This window comes from Chlorocebus sabaeus, chromosome 5 (assembly GCF_047675955.1).
Source record: "Chlorocebus sabaeus isolate Y175 chromosome 5, mChlSab1.0.hap1, whole genome shotgun sequence".
Taxonomy (NCBI): Eukaryota; Metazoa; Chordata; class Mammalia; order Primates; family Cercopithecidae; genus Chlorocebus; species Chlorocebus sabaeus.
This window is the reverse complement of record NC_132908.1, coordinates 80103889-80123271: the sequence shown is the minus strand read 5'-3', so window position 1 is coordinate 80123271 and position 19383 is coordinate 80103889. Positions and strand designations below refer to the sequence as shown.

Sequence of the window (19383 nt, the reverse complement as noted above, 5' to 3'; positions counted from 1 at the left end):
CATGCTTCATCTTTTTCCTGTGAAAGGATCTTGCGAGAAGCTTCGGGAGCATTAAGGATTATAGGAAAGCTGGCGTGTGTGTGTGTGTGTGTGCGCACGCGCGCGCGCGCGCACACACGTGCACGCACATGCCAAGTGGGCAACAGAGAGCCTTGGGAAGTAATATCTGGCCTCCAAAAGAAGAAAATATGTCAGCCACAAAAATAGGGAGGGTTGGCTGGACACGGTGGCCCATGCCTGTAATCCCAGCACTTTGGGAGGCCGAGGTGGGCAGATCACCTAAGGTCAGGAGTTCGGGACCAGCCTGATCAATATGGTGAAACCCCATCTCTACCAAAAATATAAAAAATTAGCCAGGAATGGTGGCAGGCACCTGTAGTCCTAGCTACTCAGCAGGCTGAGACATGAGAATTGCTTGAACCTGGGAAGTGGAGGTTGTAGTGAGCCAAGATTGTGCCACTGCACTCCAGCCTGGGCAACAGAGCAAGACTCTGCCTCAGGAAAAAAAAAAAAAAAAAAAAAAAAGAAGGGTGGAAAGAGAATGGGAGATGAAATGAAGGAAATGGACTCATTACTTTTTCTACTTCCCTATTCTTTAACTAGAAACAAGTACATTTTCCAAAGGACAATCAGAGTTTCAGCGCAAATTTCTTTCTCTCTCTCTCCCTTTCAATAATTACCTATTTCGAGCTTCTGTTTCTCACTGCTTATGTAAGATCTTAGTTTTATTTCCAACTCTTTTTCCTTTTTTTTCCCTCTATGCCAACAAACATATAATTAGGATTTTCAGGAGTGCTTCAACCATGCTAGGCAGTAGAAATACAAACATGCATATGATCACAGTCTCTGTTGTCAAGAAATGTACAGTCTAGGCCATTGTTGCCCCATAGAACCTTCTGGGGTGATGGAAGTGTTCTAGATTTGCGCTGTCCAGTACAATAGCCACCAACCATGTATGACCGCTGAGCACTTGAAGTGTGGCCCATGTGACCGAGAACCTGATTTTTACATCTTGATTTCAGTTAATATACTTTAAAATTGCAATAACCCCATGTGACTAGTGGTTTCTGTACTGGACAATTCAGGCCTAGACCAAGAGAAAGAGAATCTTCTTCAGAGACAAATGACAACCTTAATTAGCACATGCCAATTTCTGTAGGATGGCGACAGGCAAGGGTAGTCAGAGATGGGAGGAAGAACAAGAATGTGGAAGAATCAGGTGTATGAGGACAGCTTCTTAGGGAGCGATGATGTAATCCAGAATCTCTTGAGAAACTACAGCATGTAAGAGAGGAGAAAGCAGAGAAAACGACATTCCGAATCATGGATTTATTTCATCAAAAACACTGAGGGGGAAATGCGCAGAGCCCCTGAGGGAAGCCTAGCAGTTACCACAGAGCGGATGGTTCTTGCAGAAGGTCAAGGACAACTCCAAGGTGCTATGTCTGTGGGATGATGTCAGGAGCAGGGAATTGCAGAATAGGAGCAGGCTTAGGGTGGATGGAGAATGAAGAATGGGTAGGAATCCACGAGTTGGTTTAAGGATGTTGAGTTTGGAGGGCCGCGAGGGTCTTCTACTTAAGGTAGCTTATGGTAAGCTACAGGGTGGACCTCAAACTCAGGAAAGGGCAGGGCCAGAGGGGCCCATGCAGGTGGAAATGTAATCGAGGTGGGAGCACATGTCTCATCTGAAGGGGGCAGCAGACCCTGGATCCACTGGAGCATCACACCTCACGTCACCGATGGTGCATGTGTGGAAAGTGGACCTGATGTCTCCAGGATTTCTGATTTCTAGAAAAACTGGAAATTGGCATTTTTAAAACAGAAATATGAAATCTAAATATTTTGATATGGCAACTAATTCTAAAAGCTGTAAAACACCGTGGGCAAAACCAAAGAGCAGGCATGTGGACTGACTGGTCCAGGGGTCACCTGTTTGTGACATGTGACCCAGGAGACGGGGGAGATTTCGCAGAGAGAGCCGAAAGGGACGAGAACAGAGATGGAGGAAGAGAGGGGTTCTAGGAGGAATGCAGGACGCCTGCAGCAAAGGGTTGGAGAAGGGAGTCACGGCCATTTGACTCTGCAGCAGGGACAGCCTCTGTGATCTTGGATGAAGCCACCCCCCTCCCTTCACCTCCTTCCCTCGTCTTTCCCTCTCCCTTCTAGCATCAAAGCAGGGGCTAGAGGCAGAGTCTGGAATCACCAGGGCCTAGAGAGTAAGTGGCTGTTGAGGAAACAGGTGTCAGGTTGAGTGAATACAAACAGTTCCAAGCGCTTTAGCCTTTTAGAGCACGTGTTTTCTGGGGTCACATAATATCCCATTTCCCTTTATAGATTTTCCCCACCAAAACACGGTAAACACCTGATTTCTGCCTTTACAGTATAAAAAGCCACTGACTGGAGCCCCACATCATCCCTTGCATGAAGCCACATTCTGTTCTCGTGAAAAAGAAAGCGTATTCTTTTCAGCTCACCTCTCGGTCCAGCAGTGCAGGTGACACAACAGTGACAATGTCTCCTTTCTCAGGATCGATGTAGAACATGTTGGGAGATGGCTTGTCAGGCGTCTGCTGACGGATATTATACCGCAGGAGGGCATTATCAGTGGCTGGGTCATCTGCATCAAAGGCTGTCATCCGCATCACTGTGGTCCCTATCGCGGCAGGACAGAAAGGCAGGGAACGGTTATCAATGGGTTAGCAATGGTCAGAGCCCCTTCCCCACCTGGGCAATAGCAATGCAGCAGTGTGCCAATCACTCTCCAGATTAAAAAAGAAAAGTATTTCCTAAGCTTTGCTATGTTTCAGCTGTTCTTCCTCCTTTCCTTCCCTGCTCCATCCCATGGAAAGACCTGAAATAAAGAAAAAAAAATCTTTGCTGTTCAGCAGACTGACTGCTTAATTTTTCCCTCTGTTGATACACTGTTTATTTTCAGGGGTTTTCATTCCACTGTGGACGTGGCTTTGCGACAGGGACATTCTATTTTCTTTTTTCTTTTTTTGAGACAGAGTCTCACTCTGTCACCCAAGCTGGAGTGCAGTGGCGTGATCTCGGCTCACTGCAATCTCCGCCTTCCAGGTTCACGTGATTCTCCTGCCTCAGCCTCCTGAGTAGCTGAGATTACAGTCGTGCACTAACATGTCCAGCTATTTTTTGTATTTTTAGTAGAAATGTGGTTTTACCATTTTGGCCTGGTTTGTCTTGAACTCCTGACCTCAGGTGATCCACCTGCCTCGGCCTCCCAGAGTGCTGGAATTACAGGCATGAGCCACCACACCTAGCTATGGCCTTCATTTTTAAAGCTCTTATTGAATGCCAACTCTATGTGCCTGGGCTGGGTGTTGGGGAAACAAGAGTACAAAGAGGCATGTTCCCGGGTGTGCAGGAGCTCAGAAATCACTAGAAGAGATAAACATATAACAAGCCATAAGACCTATCAGGTACATTGAGAGAGGGTGTTATGAATACAGAGGCAAACAACCTCACCGAGTCTGGGGTTTGCACAAAGGTGTCTGATGCAGACACCTAAGAAGAGAGTAGGCAGGAACAAGTAGAAGGGACCCCAAAGCAAAAAGACATTCCAGTTAAAAGGAACGAGAGCAAACCTAACGTGTACCCACTATGTAGCAGCCGAGTTATTTTAGGGACTTCCAATATAAAATGAGGGTACCACGGTTGGGTTCACTCAAAACAAGCAAGAGTCACACAAACAGGACCTGATTCTATAACAAGCATGTGGAGTGTTAGGTTATGTCAATGATTGAGAAGGGTATCAGATAATGGGTCTTCCTCCCATGCAGCTGATATAAAGGGAAACGGGTATATCCGCTGTCAAGGACCATTGGGCAGCAAAGGGTAAACACAATGCCTTCACCTCCTTGGCACCTACTTTCAGAAACAACTGCATGTGTCCACAAGGGACCTGTGCAAACAAATTTCTAGCCGAATTATCTGTCAAGGTGAAAAATTTAGAAACAGCCTAGCTGTTCATCAACAGGGGAATTGTTAAAATGATAGTATTCTCACACTGAGATACTTTACAGCAGCTTAAAAAGATTGTAGATCTAACGGGTTCTAATGTGGGAAACTCTTCAAGATATATTATCTAGTAAAAATGTCAGGTTGAGGAATGTTCGGGGTTCAGCACCAGAACAGAACATTCTTGCCTCATGCAGCCCCTTGCCTTTGGATGGCAGCAGGAACAACATGGTTCTGTTTCCCATTGACCTCGGCATGGAATCAGCATTCTCAAACAGCGGTCCAGGCAGCCACTTGAAGTATATGGAAACTGATGTGAAATGTGGCACATTTTAACTTTCCTTACCCACAGGATGATAGTGATATCATTTTTGTGAACTTGCACACAGAACATACCACAATACTGTATTCACATGTTTTACAGGTACAGTTTATAAGTGCATAGAACAAGGTCTATAAGGAGAACTTCTTTCTGGTGATGGTGGTTAAATGTAGAGAAGAAGAGAGGGGATTGGGATTTGGCATGGTCATCGGGAAAGATGTTGGCCTCATCTATAACATTTTGTTTATTTTTACAAGGTGAATGTATTGCTTTGGCCATTAAAATTTAATTTACAAAGAGTATAATTATAAGTACCCAAAAAAACATGCCTGTTGGTTTTGATGATTGACAATAGCAATTGTATTGCTATCATATTTGGCTTAGGGCATCCTGCCTAACTATAACTTTTTATCCCAATATATTCTTCTACAAATGTAAGGCCTCATCTTCTGATTTTGAATCTGTCTGGACTCAAAGTGTGACCTAACCGGAAGAGATCAAAGCAGCTGATGTATGTTCATCAAAGAAGCAGGAATACTCGTACAAAGAAAACACTGAGGCCTAAAGGAAAGATAGAATTCATCTGGTTTTACCACCTCCCAGTATTGCTTTCCCTTCCATACCAATGCTTCTCTAATCATCAAAGCCAGTTTTTTTTTTTTTCCCTCACCACTGGAATTAGATTATCAGCCATTAGGCCTGATTGATCAGATAAACAAGGAAGATCTGGCCACCCTCAATGTTCGATTGATTTGTTAAGCAGTCTCGGTTAATTTCACCAATGGTGCCATCCAGCCACATGCTTCAAGGTGCACTTCCTATCCACCTTGTTTCTTTGCCCTGAGAAACGGTCTCAGGGCAAGCTTCAAGGTTCAGCGCCCAAAAAGCACATTCTTGGCCTATGCAGCCCCCTTGCCTCTGGAAGACAGCAGGAACTACATGGCTCTGTCTCCCATTGACCATGCTGCAGAACCAGTGATATCAAACAGTGGTCTAGGCCGTCACTTGCAGTCTACGGAAACTGATGTGAAATGTGACACATATTAACCTTCCTAATCTAGGCAAACTTGAGAATGACCCCATCAGAAATCAGAGGCAGATTTCAGGCCTGTGATCTTACCCAGGGATTTGCTGTAGGGAGCTCCGTGTGGCCAAAGACATAGAAGGAAGCCTTAACCCCATCAATTCCACACCAGTCTCTGGTTAAGTACACTTGACCCAGGGCCTTGCACCTAGTTAATGTCTAATGAATGCTTGATTGATTGGATTTGTGCCCTATTTAATCTGCCTTTAATTGAAGTCATAGAGGGTATAAAAATGAAGTCATCATGGCTTGCAACTGACATATGCATTAAAATGATTAGAGGAAGAAAAAAAAAAGACCTCTCAGGTTGATGAGTCTTTAGTTTTCACCAGGAAATTCACTGAGGATACCTTTTTGTTTACAGATTTGATAACACAATATAACACAAAATTATCTTGGAATATTCCCAAGCGTACACAGAAAATGCTTTTTATTTTAAAGCATGGTTATGGAACAACTGAACTCGGTCTTCAGCCCCATGTTTGTCTTAACCCAGACATGAACGCATCACTGGATTTACTTTGGAGGAAATCACGCCTCTGTGGGAATCGCATTGTGCCTAAGCCATGTAAATAGGTTTGCAGCATTGAAGACAATGACTCTGAGGTGACATATCTGGGTTCAAGTCTTTAGAAGCTGTGTGCCCATGGCCACAGTATTCATCTCTGAGCCTCAGTTTCCCCATTTTCAACATTCCTCTTTGCTTATTGTGAGGATTTCATGGGATGACCTATTTGTACAGTGCCTAGTACATTAGTGTTCAGAGAAGATGCCCTGTAGTATCAAACTCTGTCCTGGGTTCTAAGCCAATTATGGCAGTGCAGGCAAAGGCCTAAAATACAGGAGACTAGGATTAAGTTGTGCAAAGAATGTGGGACAAAGGGTGACAGGACAGCCCTCTCTCTTACAAGGTCCCTTCTCCCTTCCACCCTGCCCATGGTCTTAGCGTGCAGATCTGGGTTTCTATTGTGGCTATCACAACAACCCTCAACACACACACATATGCACACACACATTCTGTAGTCTATACCATGTCTCCACGTGGTCCTCTAGTCTGCCTCTAAGACCAGGCTTTACTCTGAACCTCAGCCTATCTGCTGAGTGCAATGCTTGGCCCTCACCAGTACCTCCCCTGGAGGCTGGATCATGGTTTCCTTACTTCCGTGTTCTGTAAAGGCTGGATAAACTCCCTAAACCAGCATTCCCTAAATTGGTTCCAAGGAACTCTGGCTTTATAGATTCAGTAGAGAAACAGATTTGGGAAATATGTGACAAACACCGCGAAGCAGAGTTTCCCTGGAGGACTTTTCAGTGCCTTTATTAAGCACACTTACAGCGTCAATCTCCAAGAGCGGGTGGACTATGCCGCACTCGCCGAACTTTGCTGTTGATGGAACCTCTTTATCTCAGAACTGTCTATCTTTTTGTGATGGGCCACATGGTCCTAGATGTGAGCTCTTGGAGGGTATAGACTGTTTTGTTCATTTTGTAAGCACAGCATCTGACATGCAGTACGTCTTCACCAGTGTTCTTTGAGTTGAATTGCCTTCTTGCCATTCACCGTAGTGTTGCCTAATTCCACACTGACCAGAGCCACCAGTACCTCGTCTTCAAAGAAGAACGAACAACTGAGCAACGTGCCTAGAGATTTTTCACAACTGCCTCTGAACTTCCTGTTCAATGTGCCTTGGAGGTCCTTGCTGGAATGGGATTCCTGGGTCATACATCAATGCTATGCCCAAGGCTGATATGCAGCAGGTGGGCATCAGTGCACCTGCTCCAATTGCCTGTGGGTGATGCCTGTACCTCTCCTCTTATGCAGTCCCACACACTGGAGTACATGTCCACCACTTTGTTTTCACCAGCCCAGGCAGCTTCCCATCCGGGCTTGTCTTGTGTTTCCAGATAGCAGAGAAAGGATAATTATATGATAGACACGCACTGGGGCTTCCACACAGTACATTTCTGACTTTTCCCCCGTCACAATACTCTCCTGAGTGTCAAAATAAATTATAATCACCCTGTCACTCCATGAGCCAGATGAACTAGCAGCAGCTCCTCCAAAGTGGGAAAAAAACATCCCAGGTTGCTGGTTGAAAGTCTCAAGTCGGGCCGTCATTTTCTTTTGTCGAAGGACACGGCCGCCAGCCTGACGGGCTGATTAGCAAGCATGATCTCTTCCTTGTGGCCAGGTAGCCCCTTCCTCTTGACTGTAGCTCTCTGATTAAAGCAAGTGCCGCCTGGTTTCTTGACCTTGAAAGCCAGCTTTGAAGTTTTGCTTTCCTGTGACTTCAAGCACAGCCAAGCCCTTGAGAAAGGAGAGTGCAGATCTGACAGTGATGGAGGATTTTTGGCCGGCCGCAAGGATGGGGATGCTCCAAAAGACAGTGACAAAATTATTCTGTTCTTAACATTTCTTTGACTCCATCCCTAAACATTTCCTTTGCCTGATCAAAAAGTGTCAGGCTCATTTTTTGCAAAATGCTATTCCTATAAGCGAATCATGTATTGAGACACAGACATTCAGATCTATATTCAGCACCGGATTTCTGATAGCACAGTTAGGGCAACCGTATGCTTTCCAGGGAGAAGTGTGACGTTAAAGCAAACTTGAGCAGAGATGGCAGGTGTCACCAGGTGAACCTCTTTGATGTGACGAAATGGCACATAATTGTTAAGCATCAAACTCACTAGAGGAGGCAGTGAGTTCTAATTCCACCCAAACGATGGTTTCTGTGACCAAATGATCTAACAGTTGAGCTTTCAAAGGAGAATGTGGTCATGGATCCTGCACTGCACCACATTACTTGTGTGTTTGCCCCTGTAACAGAAGACAAGCCTTAGACCAGCAGCAGCTGAGGGTGCTTAGCCAGGTGAGACAGATGTAGAAGCTGCTATTTTAAATTCTAACATTTTGGGATATATCTAGTTGGAATGATTCTCATCGGAAACTAAATTTCCATTGAAGATCCTTCAGTTTGAAGGTTTTGGGCCTCCTGGTTCCAAATGAGAACCAGATAGTTCTCCCAGGACTGAGGGGATTCCAGGACAGTCCTGGGCAAACCAGAATGAGGTGGTCACCCTGCAGGCCAAGTTTTGCTTTCAGATGTAGACATGTCTCTTGGTCATGAGCAGTAGACTGCCGATGTGAGAACTGTTGCAAATGTGACTTTAGTGCCTGGGACACAGCCCGTGACCATTCACTCAACTGACTGCCCCAAACCCACCAATCTAAAATTGTTTCCTCACCAAGCAGGTGGACATGAGCCAGTTCTCTCCTAACAGTCCTCAACAGCAAAGAGAGAGACCTCAGTGTGCAAAACCAAAGCAGAACCAAGCCAGTGGCCCAGCTAAGGACTTGGGCTGTCTAGTTTTAAGCCCGGGCCTCACTCACTGGGCTTCTCTGGGCAGTTAAATGCCAACTTTTTTTGTTGTTGTTTGAGACAGGGTCGCTCTCTGTCTCCCAGGTTGGAGCGCAGTGGTGTGATCACAGCTCACTGCAGCCTTGACCTCCCAGGCTCAAGCGATCCTCCTACCTCAGCCTCCCGAGTAGTTGGGACTATAGGTGCGTACCACTATGCCTAGCTAAGTTTCATAGAGATAGGGATGGGGTTTTGCCATGTTGCCTGGGCTGGTCTTGAACTCCTGAAGTCAAGCGATCTGCCCACCTTGGCCTCCTAAAGTACTGGGATTACAGATGTGAGCCATCACGCTCCACCTCAACTTTTCATTGACAAAACAGCCCCTCTCTCATGGGTTTTTGGAGGCACTGAGTGGATCGATGCTCTCTCAACCTCTTGTATTTCCATTAACACCTTCCCCCAAGAACATTTTTAGACATTTTTTCTACTTGACACCCTCTCACTCCATCACAAAATGTTAATTCTATAGATATACTGTATATCTATTTATGTGCTATGGCCCTGGCAGGGCAAAAACCATTGTAATATCTAATACATCTAATATGTTAAACCCATTCTCCTAATGACAAATTTTCTCTCGCTTAGAAGTAATATTGCCCCCTTTGAGAATGCACAAATTAATCTATATGAAGTCCAATACCTGGATGATGGTAAGTAATGGAGAAACATAAGTTTTATTGTTATTTTAATTGACTCTCACAATTTAGAACTCAGTTCTGTGAGGACCCACTGCTGAGCGCAATGATGACGAGGGAAATGTCTTGTGGGACCCAACCACTTAGGGCTTAAGACATACTACTTCTGGGACTCACTCTCAGGATCTATGCAAGCAGGAGTTACTTAAAATCTCATCAGGAAACAACTCCTGTCTTCCCTTAGACAAGCCTAGACACTTCTGTTGAGTGCACGCATGCATGCATCCCCTTCGTCTGGTCATGTCAACATTCTTGAGTAGACAGCAATTGATAGGGAAAGTGTCGAATGACTAGTTGATGAAAGATAACCAACCAGCCTGATAGGGATCCAGAGGCAGCCCACGTTTGGCAGGGCACGTGTTCCTGGAAAGCCACCCATGTGATGAATCGTAAATAATGTCTCATTTTCCCACTGGCCTACATTTGCGTTTCAGACTGGCTTTATTTTCATTTGAGGGGATGTCCAATTGGAAGCCACTCCTCATCATTCACTTTTTTTTTTTTCCTTTTTTTTGCTCATCTTCAAAACACTCTACTGGCCAGCCAGGTGGGAGGAGGAGGTTGGCTGTCAGCTGTGGGTGTGAAGACTGTTAAAGAAATCCCTGCCCCTATACTCTGAGGGTAGGAGGATGGAACTGCAGAGTGGCAAAGAGGTGATTCCAGTCCGATTTTGGGGAGAAGACGGAAGCAGGCTTAGGCCTAAGGCAAGGTCTGGGAGGCTTTGCAACCCTTGCTTCTTTTGGGGGCCCGTCCCTCGGCTGCCCAGTTATCCAGGGGTTGTCATTCACCAGCACAAGGACCCCTCCCACATTTTCATAGGGTGGCTCAGCTGTGCATTTGATCCAGAAAGTGCTTGGTAATGTGAGTTTTGATGAAGATACTTATGACCTTTGGTCGGTCCTCTGATAGGAGCCCAGTCCCACTGGCTTCGAAGGTGGGAATCTTTGTGGTCAGAGTGGGAGCTGGGCCAGGAGTGAGAAGCTCACCTACTCACTCAGTGCCCATGCAAGTAGCTTCACTTGAGTAAAGTGCTTTCAACACAATTGGGAGAGGTAGGGATGGTGGCAAACTGGAGCGTGTGCCTCCTGCCTAAGGCGGCAGCTGCCTTTTAGCTCAAAGGAATTACTGCATGACTAAAATACCAGCCTGGACTAGCCAGTCCTTTTGATTTTTTAAGAAAAGGTGGGAATTCGAATTTTTGTATAAACTGTCAAAATGTTTACAGGTTAGATACTAGTTCAAATTTAAAAAATAAAAGATCATTGAGTGGGACTAGGAAGGCCAAAGAAAAGAGGTTATGGCAGGCTTCCGTCTGAGGCCCACCAGTTTTTGATCTTGGCTACTGGTAGAGCTATTCTTTCCCCCAAAGGCATGAATTAAATGTTGTTGATGAGTCCTCCAGTGATAGATTACAACTTTAAAAAATGGTACCTCCATTGGAAACATCTTGCCCTTCTTCCTTCCACCTCTCTGTTTGGAACAGGAAAATTCATCTGTCCAAGAATGATCTGGCCCAGAGAGCTCTCACCCTGTGGGAGAACAGCACTGAATAAATGAGCATGAGATATATATACACTCCTGATGCAGGCTTGAGTCGAGGAAGTGCCATCCCATAGGAACACAACGCTGCTCTTAAAAATGAGAATGCCTTAAATTTTGGGACAGTTGCTGACTTCATTTAAAAGCAGTCCTAAGTGTCTCCGTGCCGCTGAAATTACCACAGGCTTGAATTGAAATGCAATAGGCTTCGCTTCTCCTCTCTACTTTACTTTGTCTCCCTGGAGCTAGTTGGTTTTTTAAGTATAAATTGACAGTCAAATATGTAATAAGTTATGACAAGTTGAGCAATGACTGTCTCCATCTGTTTTCAAAGGTTGTTTATTTTTATACTGATAAAGAGAAAATGGCAACAGGACCACCTTGTGATTATTTCAGGTTTTCATTCACTGCAGTTTAACCTCCAGTGTCTGCCCTTCTTTCTGGTGAGCTATTGTTTAATGAAGCTGAAGAACTGTTTATGACATATTAGGTAACACATGGCCAAAACTGGGGTCCCCCCATCATGATTCACTTTATTGTCCTAATTTCTTCATTTTATCCAGATTTCTACGGTAATATTTTTCTTATACCCTTTAAAAATTCCACTTAATCTTTTTATTCATCATTCCTATGAAGTTCTTTTTGAAAGACATAAGATACTGTATGCTGAATTAAATGATCTTGCCTAAAAACACTTAAAAAATCAATTTTAAGTGGAAACTTTATCTTTAATATTCCAAACTAATAATAAAAAAATCTTTATATTGAATTAGCCTGGAGTAGTTGTAACTCTCAAATATATTTTTCCATAAACTCCTAAAAACAACAAAAGGACACCGTGGGTGTATTTTTGTTTGTTTAACCAATTTAAGAGTTTTTTTGAAACAGAGTCTCACTTTGTCATTGGAGCGCAGGCTGGAGTGCAGTGGTACGATCTCAGCACACTGCAACCTTTGTCTCCCAGGTTCAAGTGATTCTCATGCCTCAGCCTCCTGAGTAGCTGGCATTACAGGCACTCACCACCATGCCTTGCTAATTTTTGTATTTTTAGTAGAGACATGGTTTTACCATGTTGACCAGGCTAGTCTCAAACTCCTGACCTCAAGCGATCTGCCCACCTTGGCCTCTCAGAGTGCTGGGATTATAGGTGTGAGCCACTGCGCCCAGCCAGTTTAAGAGATTTAAAAATGGCAAGTCTAGTCCTCTTTACAGCAGTGGTTTTCAATGAGGGATATTTTAGACCCTCTAGGGGACATTTGGCAATGCCTGGGGATACTTTTGGTTGTTACAACTGGGGCAGGGGGTGTGATATTGGCATCTAGTGGGTAGAGGTCAAGGATGCTACTCTGCATCTGACAAATACGAAAATGTTCAAAGGCACCAAAATAACGCTTTGCATGTAGTAAGAGTCTAGGAAACATTTGCCAAATGCACGAGTGAATAAATACATGAATAAGTGAATAAAGATGAGTTTTTATCATTTTTCTTCTTTTACAGCTTAAGGTAAGATAAAGGTGGAGTAGGAAGCAGGTAAATAATTGATGCTTGACTGACACTAAATATTAATGCACTTCTAGGTTAATTCTGAACAACAGGCTTATTGTCCCTATCATTTATATCTATTTAAGTGCAAAGGCGCAGCAATTTGCTCTTTAAAAACATAGACCATAGCCCAGGCGTGGTGGCTCATGCCTGTAATCCCAGCACTTTGGCAGGCCGAGGTGGGTGGATCACCTGAGGTTAGGAGTTCAAGACCAGCCTGGCCAACATGGTGAAATCCTTTCTCTACTAAAAATGCAAAAAATTAGCTGGACGTGGTGGCACGTCCCTGTAATCCTAGCTACTGGGGAGGCTGAGGTGCGAGAATTGCTTGAACCCGGGAGGCGGAGGCTGCAGTGAGCTGAGATCACATCACTGCACTCCAGCCTTGGTGACAGAGAGAGACCCCCTCTCAAAACCAATAACAAAACCAAACAAACAAAAAATAGACTACATTAGGCTAGGCTAGATTAACAGTCCAACCCTGTCATTTCAATGGCTTAGCACATAATGTTAATTTCTCACTCAAGTTCAGTCCACTTTGGGGGTTCCCTTCAAGGGGCAGACCCTCTCCAAGTGGCGGCTTAGGGATCCAGACCCTTGCATCTTATAGCCATGCCACCTGGAACATGTGGTTTCCTGATTGCTGCAGGAGGGGCAGAGAGATGCAAACTCACCTGCTGACTCACTGAATGCTTCAGTTAGAAATGACACACAGCACTCTTTCCTGCAGTTCAGCAGCCAGACCTGGTGTCTAAGGCAAGTTCAAGAGCAGGTGGACTTCATGAACGTGTGTCCTGTGCAGTTGCACAGAGCCCTTTGCTCAGATGGCCCCTCTGTTGTGTTTAGTGCTCTGTTGTCACCCTCTAGACATTCTTAATTGTTGTTGAACAAGGGACCCTGAGTTTTCATTTTACAATGGGCTCTGCAAATCACACAGACAGTCGTGGTCAAGAGCCAGGAGCCAGATGGCGGAAGGCCTGGGAAATACAGGGGGGCACCTGGACACTCAGTGTCTCGGCCTCAGTGCCTATACTCAGGTGATCAGGCAACAATGCACGTGCCTTCCTTCTCATTATTATGGCCCCAGAACTGCACCTGCTCATTGAACTCTTGGCTCCTCTAGCAGTTGTTTCCCTATTGGGTGAGAAGCAAGATGTACCTGGGCAGAAGTCAAACAGTGACTGCCCTAGGGTTGGACCTTCTCTGGGAGTGCCTTCTCCAGCCCTAAGCTCTGGGTTCCCTGTCCTGGGAGACCTGTTCTGGCTTCACAGTTTATTCCTCCTCTGGCTCCCAGCTCTTGACCTTGCTTTAGACACTAGAAAACTGCTATTTCCTTGATTTCTGCTTTAATTTGCTGTATTCTAAGCTACATTCTCCTTTTTAATGAAATACTTCTGCTCAATTTCCCCCACCCCTTTTTTTTCTGGTGGGACCCACCAGATGTGGGCCATACATGAGAATATGGTTGAGCAAACATAGCCTGGGGCTATTGCCTTGCAACCCTGGCTGCTCATTGAGGATATTTTAAAATACTCTTCATGTCTGAGACTCTCCCCCAGAGATTTTTATTCTACTGGCCTGGTGTTGAGAGGTCTACTGGTGGGGCATTGAGAGTGGAACCCTTGGAATGACAGGAGGTGAACAGATGGAGACTCTGACGCCCTTACTTACTGGATATATGATCTGAGCAACATACACAACCTCACAGAGTCTCAATTTCCTTACTTGTAAAATGGGCCGACACCTATGACTGTGTAAAATATAGAGGGCACTGATGAGGAGACCTTTGCAGTAATTCCATGGAGGAGGACATACACGTGTGGACGGTGCGCCAGTGCACCAGAAATGGTTCTTTTAACAGCCCTGCCAGACTAGTAATCAGTAATCAGATCATCTCTACTTTAAAAGAAAGAGAATCAGGCTCAGGGAAGTCAAATAACCACTCCATCATTGCTACTGGCAAGTGGCTGAGTACGGACTCAGAGGGACACACACAAGCATCTTCCTGAATGAATATGAAAGTTGGTGCGACAATGAAGGGGAGCTAAACTTGATGAGGGTTCATGCCATTGCAGATGACTCAGGGCATCGCAAGCATTTAATCATTCCCAAAACACTGTGAGGCAGGTGTCATTAGCCCATTTTATGGAGAGGGAAGCTGAGGCCTAGGGAGGTGAAACCACTTGCCCATCAGCAGTTATCTAGCTGGTAAGTGGCTGAGCTGAGAAGCAAACTCAGGAAGTGTGGTTTATTCTCCCCACTTCCCTACTCAACTCCACACAGTTCATGTCAGTTAGGTATTTCACATTGCATTTTGCAGGTAGAATAATTTTCCAGAATTCTCCCTACAGAGTGGCTATTGAGCACCTTGCCCTGCACTACAGCTTGTCTGAGGCATCTTTGAGCTAGGTCCGGAAGCCCAAGGGACACGTAGGACCTATATCCTTGAGTTGTAGTGCAGGACAGATGATTGATGGTTCCAGAACCACAACTGTTAGGTGAGTGACCTGGCTGAAGTTCCAGGTATGATCAACAAGGAACTCCACGAGGTTTGCAGGGTGCTGGTGATTACTGCAGTTACAGGATACAAATGAGCCAGGATGTTGAAATACCACACAATTGAGACTCCGTGTTCTACGGGAAGAAAGTGCCAGCAAATTGCTAGTAAAGCTGTAACGTTGCTGATTTTGCAAACATGTGTTCTCCAACTTGATAAGTAAATACATATTGGGTAACATGGTGATGTTGCAAGCTGTTGTTTTATGGCTGGGAAGTCGGCTGCCTGCGATTGATGCGAGCAATGAAAGTATTTATAAAATAACACTGAATTAGAAGGAGTTGCTTTATGAGTCTATGGAAATGGATCTTTTATGAAGAATAAAACTTGATGAAGGATCTCTATCAGGGTCACATGGAACTGAAATTAAATGTGCTGGGACTGAGATCTAAGAGGGGGCCTTCTGGACTGTCTGGGCTCACAGCCTGGGTAGCTTCTCCCAGGCCATCTGTGCCCCATGGAACTGGAAAGTCATTTCCATTTGCCGGGATTCATTTCTCTCCACTGTGGATGTCACAATTGACAGCTGTAATACCTCTTCCAAGCCATGAGGCCACCACTCAAGGGATAACTTCGATCCATGAAACTTAACAATGCACATCTGATTCACCCTCATATCCCCTGAATGAAACAGGGCCAGCCACACAGTAGGTTCTCAATAAATATTTAAGGAGTGAAAGGATATTTGATCCAGGAGCTTCTGGCACATTCTGAATGAATACTCTGTTTCATTCGTGGTTTTAAATGGTCTTCCCCATGTGTTCATTTCTACCCTACAATAATACTGCTTCTCCAGATTGGAATGCTCTTCTCTTGGAAACCACCTGGCAGGAGAGAGAGCAAAGGCACCTGCTCCTCACACCCCAAGGGCCAATGGACACGACTCAAGAGAGCTGCACTTGATGCTCCCTCAGATCTGGGTTGTGAGTCCTGCCCCTGAGTGGCAGTGCCCTGACTCCACTGCCTCTGCTACAAGCCAGCTCCTGGGGCCGGCTTCAGGGCTCCAGAGTCATCACGGCTCCTGCTCTCCCCAAGCTGACATCTCCAGCCTCTTGTTCGGGGAGAGATCCACTCATCAATTCCCCTTTGCTAAAGAAAGTCTGGGTTGGTTTTCATTGGTTACAACCACAGGGCACCATCTGACATAAATCCCCACTGCCTCCCATCCAGACTCACAATACTCAGAACGTTAGGAGCATGCCCACAGGAGACAGAGTCCCCAGTTTCAGTCCCAGCTCTGCCACTGAACCGCTGCTCCTCTCTGGACAACTGTGAGCCTGAGGTTTAATGGTGGTAAGTGGGGACAGTAATGGTTTTCACCTGATGGGGTTGGTGCATGGATTAAGTGAGTCACTACATGTAACATTCAGCCCAAGACACCGTGTTCTCTGAGAATATTGTTGTTATCAAAAGATGGGGGAGTCATGGCCCAGAAGCACCACTTTTGACAAAGAAGCAGAAGAGAAGTCTTGAATGAAAGCGAGGTTAGTGTGAAATGGTTTTTTAAAAACAAACAAACAAACAAAAACAAAGTAAGCCTAGGTTGTCTAAATAGATTTGTACAAGGGAGGCAATCACCATTTTAACTCAATATTAAGCCTCAACAATATCCCAGGGTCTCTCCCATGCACTCGGTGAGACTCAAGAGATAATTAAAATATGACTCTTCCTTGCAAGTTGCTGAGAGCCTGGCAAAGAAGATGGGCATTTAGGCACAGCTCGGGTAAGCATATGGCGTAGTAGTGGTTTAGAGCCCAGGTTCCAAGATCAAATCCTGCCTGCTTCAAATCCTGCCTTCAGTTCACTCACTGGAGAGCCTGGGCACATGGGCAGCCTCTCTGAGCTGTAAAAGTCACTTCACAGTTACAAAGGCAGTCACAAAAGTATGGTTAGAAAAATAACAGTCCCAAACATCCCTATATCCTAATCCCCAACACCTGTGAATATCTTACCATGTTATCTTACAGGGTAAAAGAAACTTAGTTGATGTGATTAAAGATCTTGAGATGAGGGGTTTATCCTGGATTATGTGGGTGGGCCCAACAAGGTCCTTGTAAGAGACAGACAAGAGAGTCAGAGAAGGAGATGTGACCAGGAAAACAGAAGTCAAAGAAAGAGATCTGGAGACGCTATACTGCTGGCTTTGAAGACCAAGGAAGGGGCCAGGAACCAAGGAGTGCAGGTGACCCCTAGAAGTTGGAAAAATCAAGAAAGTGAATTCTCCCCTGGAGCCTCCAGAAGGAACCAGCCTTGCCTACACCTTGACTTTAACCCAGTGAGACTGATTTTGGACTTCTGGCCCAAGTGTAAGAAGATAAATTTGCATATTTTAAGCCATAAATATGTATATGTGGCAATTCATGACAGCCACAACAGGAAGCCCATACTAGTGGTGTCTATCTTGTTGGGTATCTGTGATGGGCAAATGAGAGGCAGAGGACGTGCAGCTCTGGGCTAGGCATGTTATCTGCTGAGCCTGTGGTTGTGGTGGTTGCTATTATCATTTGCAGCAGCAGAACAGGTAGAAGAATCAGATTCTCCCTCCGACCGAATGAGTAGGGTGGACATATCACACTCTTTCAGAGGTGGCAACTTTGAGGCAATGCATCATCCTTGAGCACTGTTGGAACGTTGTGCTCTATGATAAGAGGAATCTAGGCTAAAACAAAGAATTTCAGAAAGGACAAAGCTAAAGGAAAAAACCAAGATCAAATTATAAACTTCCACTATGGCCTCTGCAAAGGGATGGCCAGGAGAGCTGCCTTTTGATAGCCAAAGGGATGATGCCATGAGCAAGAAGCAGCAGAGATGGGCTGGGTGTGGTACTCACGCCTGCAATCCCAGTACTTTGGGAGACAGAGGCAGAAGGATTGCTTGAGCTCAGGAGTTTGGGACTAGCCTGGGCAACATGGTGAGACATCTTTTTCTAAAAAGAGCAACAAACTAAAACAAACCCACAGAAAAACACCAGCAGCAGAGGGTTCTGAAGGAGGGAAGCAGAGGGATGGGTGAATGTCAAATTGAGAGGGTACACACAGGTGTATGTGTGTGCAGGGGCTTCGATTCACTCCAACTAAGGGCCCAGGAGGGCTGTACAGATCTGAAGCGGATATCTTGTACTGTAATAGTTGTCTGTTACACCAAGTATCACCCAGAGACTATGACCAAGTAAAAGAAATTTATGAAAACTGCAGAAACAAAGATGGTACCAGGGTCTTTTAAAAGTCTCTCAGCCTATGTGACCTTAGGGGTTTGGAGACATTGCAGCAGCCTGCTCAGTGTGTAATGCACACACTGTATTTTGCACTATCCAAGAATCTCATACATTTCAAATATGCGATGTGCTTTTATGGGTCAGTCCCACCCTCCGCTGCAGGAAAGAAGAAATTCTGCCTACATGTTGCAAACAACGCATTTTGTTCAACTCCAGTCTTTATGGGGGCCTATTTTATGGCAGGCCCTGGGCTAGGGCTGTGGGTACCAGACCGAAAAGTCCACATCTGGACTTTCCACTGGCCACATTTTGCTGGGAGACAGAGACGCTTAAACACAGAGTTTTCTTGCAGCATGAAGATGCACTAGACAAAAACCCATGATCAAGGTTGCCCTGAAAGCATCTGGTATCAGGGCAATGTGGCTCACCGGGGATGTAAGGTGACTCTTGAATAGTTTTAGTTATTCCCCACTGAGATTTAGGGTGGGGCCAGCCTCAATATGTTTTTCCTGTGTGAATGACTGTGGAAGGCCTGCTCACCCCCCGACCTATTTGATTATTACTTAGCACTGAAGCCTCTAACGTATTTTCTTCCTTAGAATAACTTGCCCATTCACTGAGCACAAAGAAGTATTAGGTCCTGAAAAACAGCAACACTGGGCATCTTCAAATTCTCCCTCCTGCTATGAGACTGGACACACTGAAGATTTTTAAGAGCTGAGAACTTTGAGGCTCTATTTGCAAGTCAAGCTGAAAAAACACTGAGTTGAAAAGCCCTTTGCAGCTGCCACTTGAACTTTCTGCTTCTGCTGAATTCCACCTCCTGGACACACTCCTGGCCCAGCAAAACTAGAAAGTATTGCCATCTAAAAGTCCAACCTCAGCAGAGAAAAGACACACCAGGGAAAGCCGTAGAGTCCCGTGCACCTGTTCCTGCAGCCTATACAACTCGCTTTAGCAATTGTGGGCAGTCAGAAACCCACGGGCAATGGAAGAAAGGAATCAGCTGGCATCCAAAGGGAGACCA

At 45.3% G+C, this 19383-nt stretch overlaps 1 protein-coding gene across 2 annotated transcripts in view; it reads right to left on the bottom strand.

Annotated features, from left to right (window-relative positions):
• CDH13 (cadherin 13) overlaps positions 1–19383 on the bottom strand; it is a 1174890-nt gene that overhangs the window by 304571 nt on the left and 850936 nt on the right. For both annotated transcript variants that reach the window (XM_007994196.3, XM_007994191.3), the window contains one exon: positions 2478–2656. In XM_007994196.3, coding sequence (XP_007992387.3) covers positions 2478–2656 — 179 coding nt within the window. The remainder of the gene's footprint in view (positions 1–2477; positions 2657–19383) is intronic.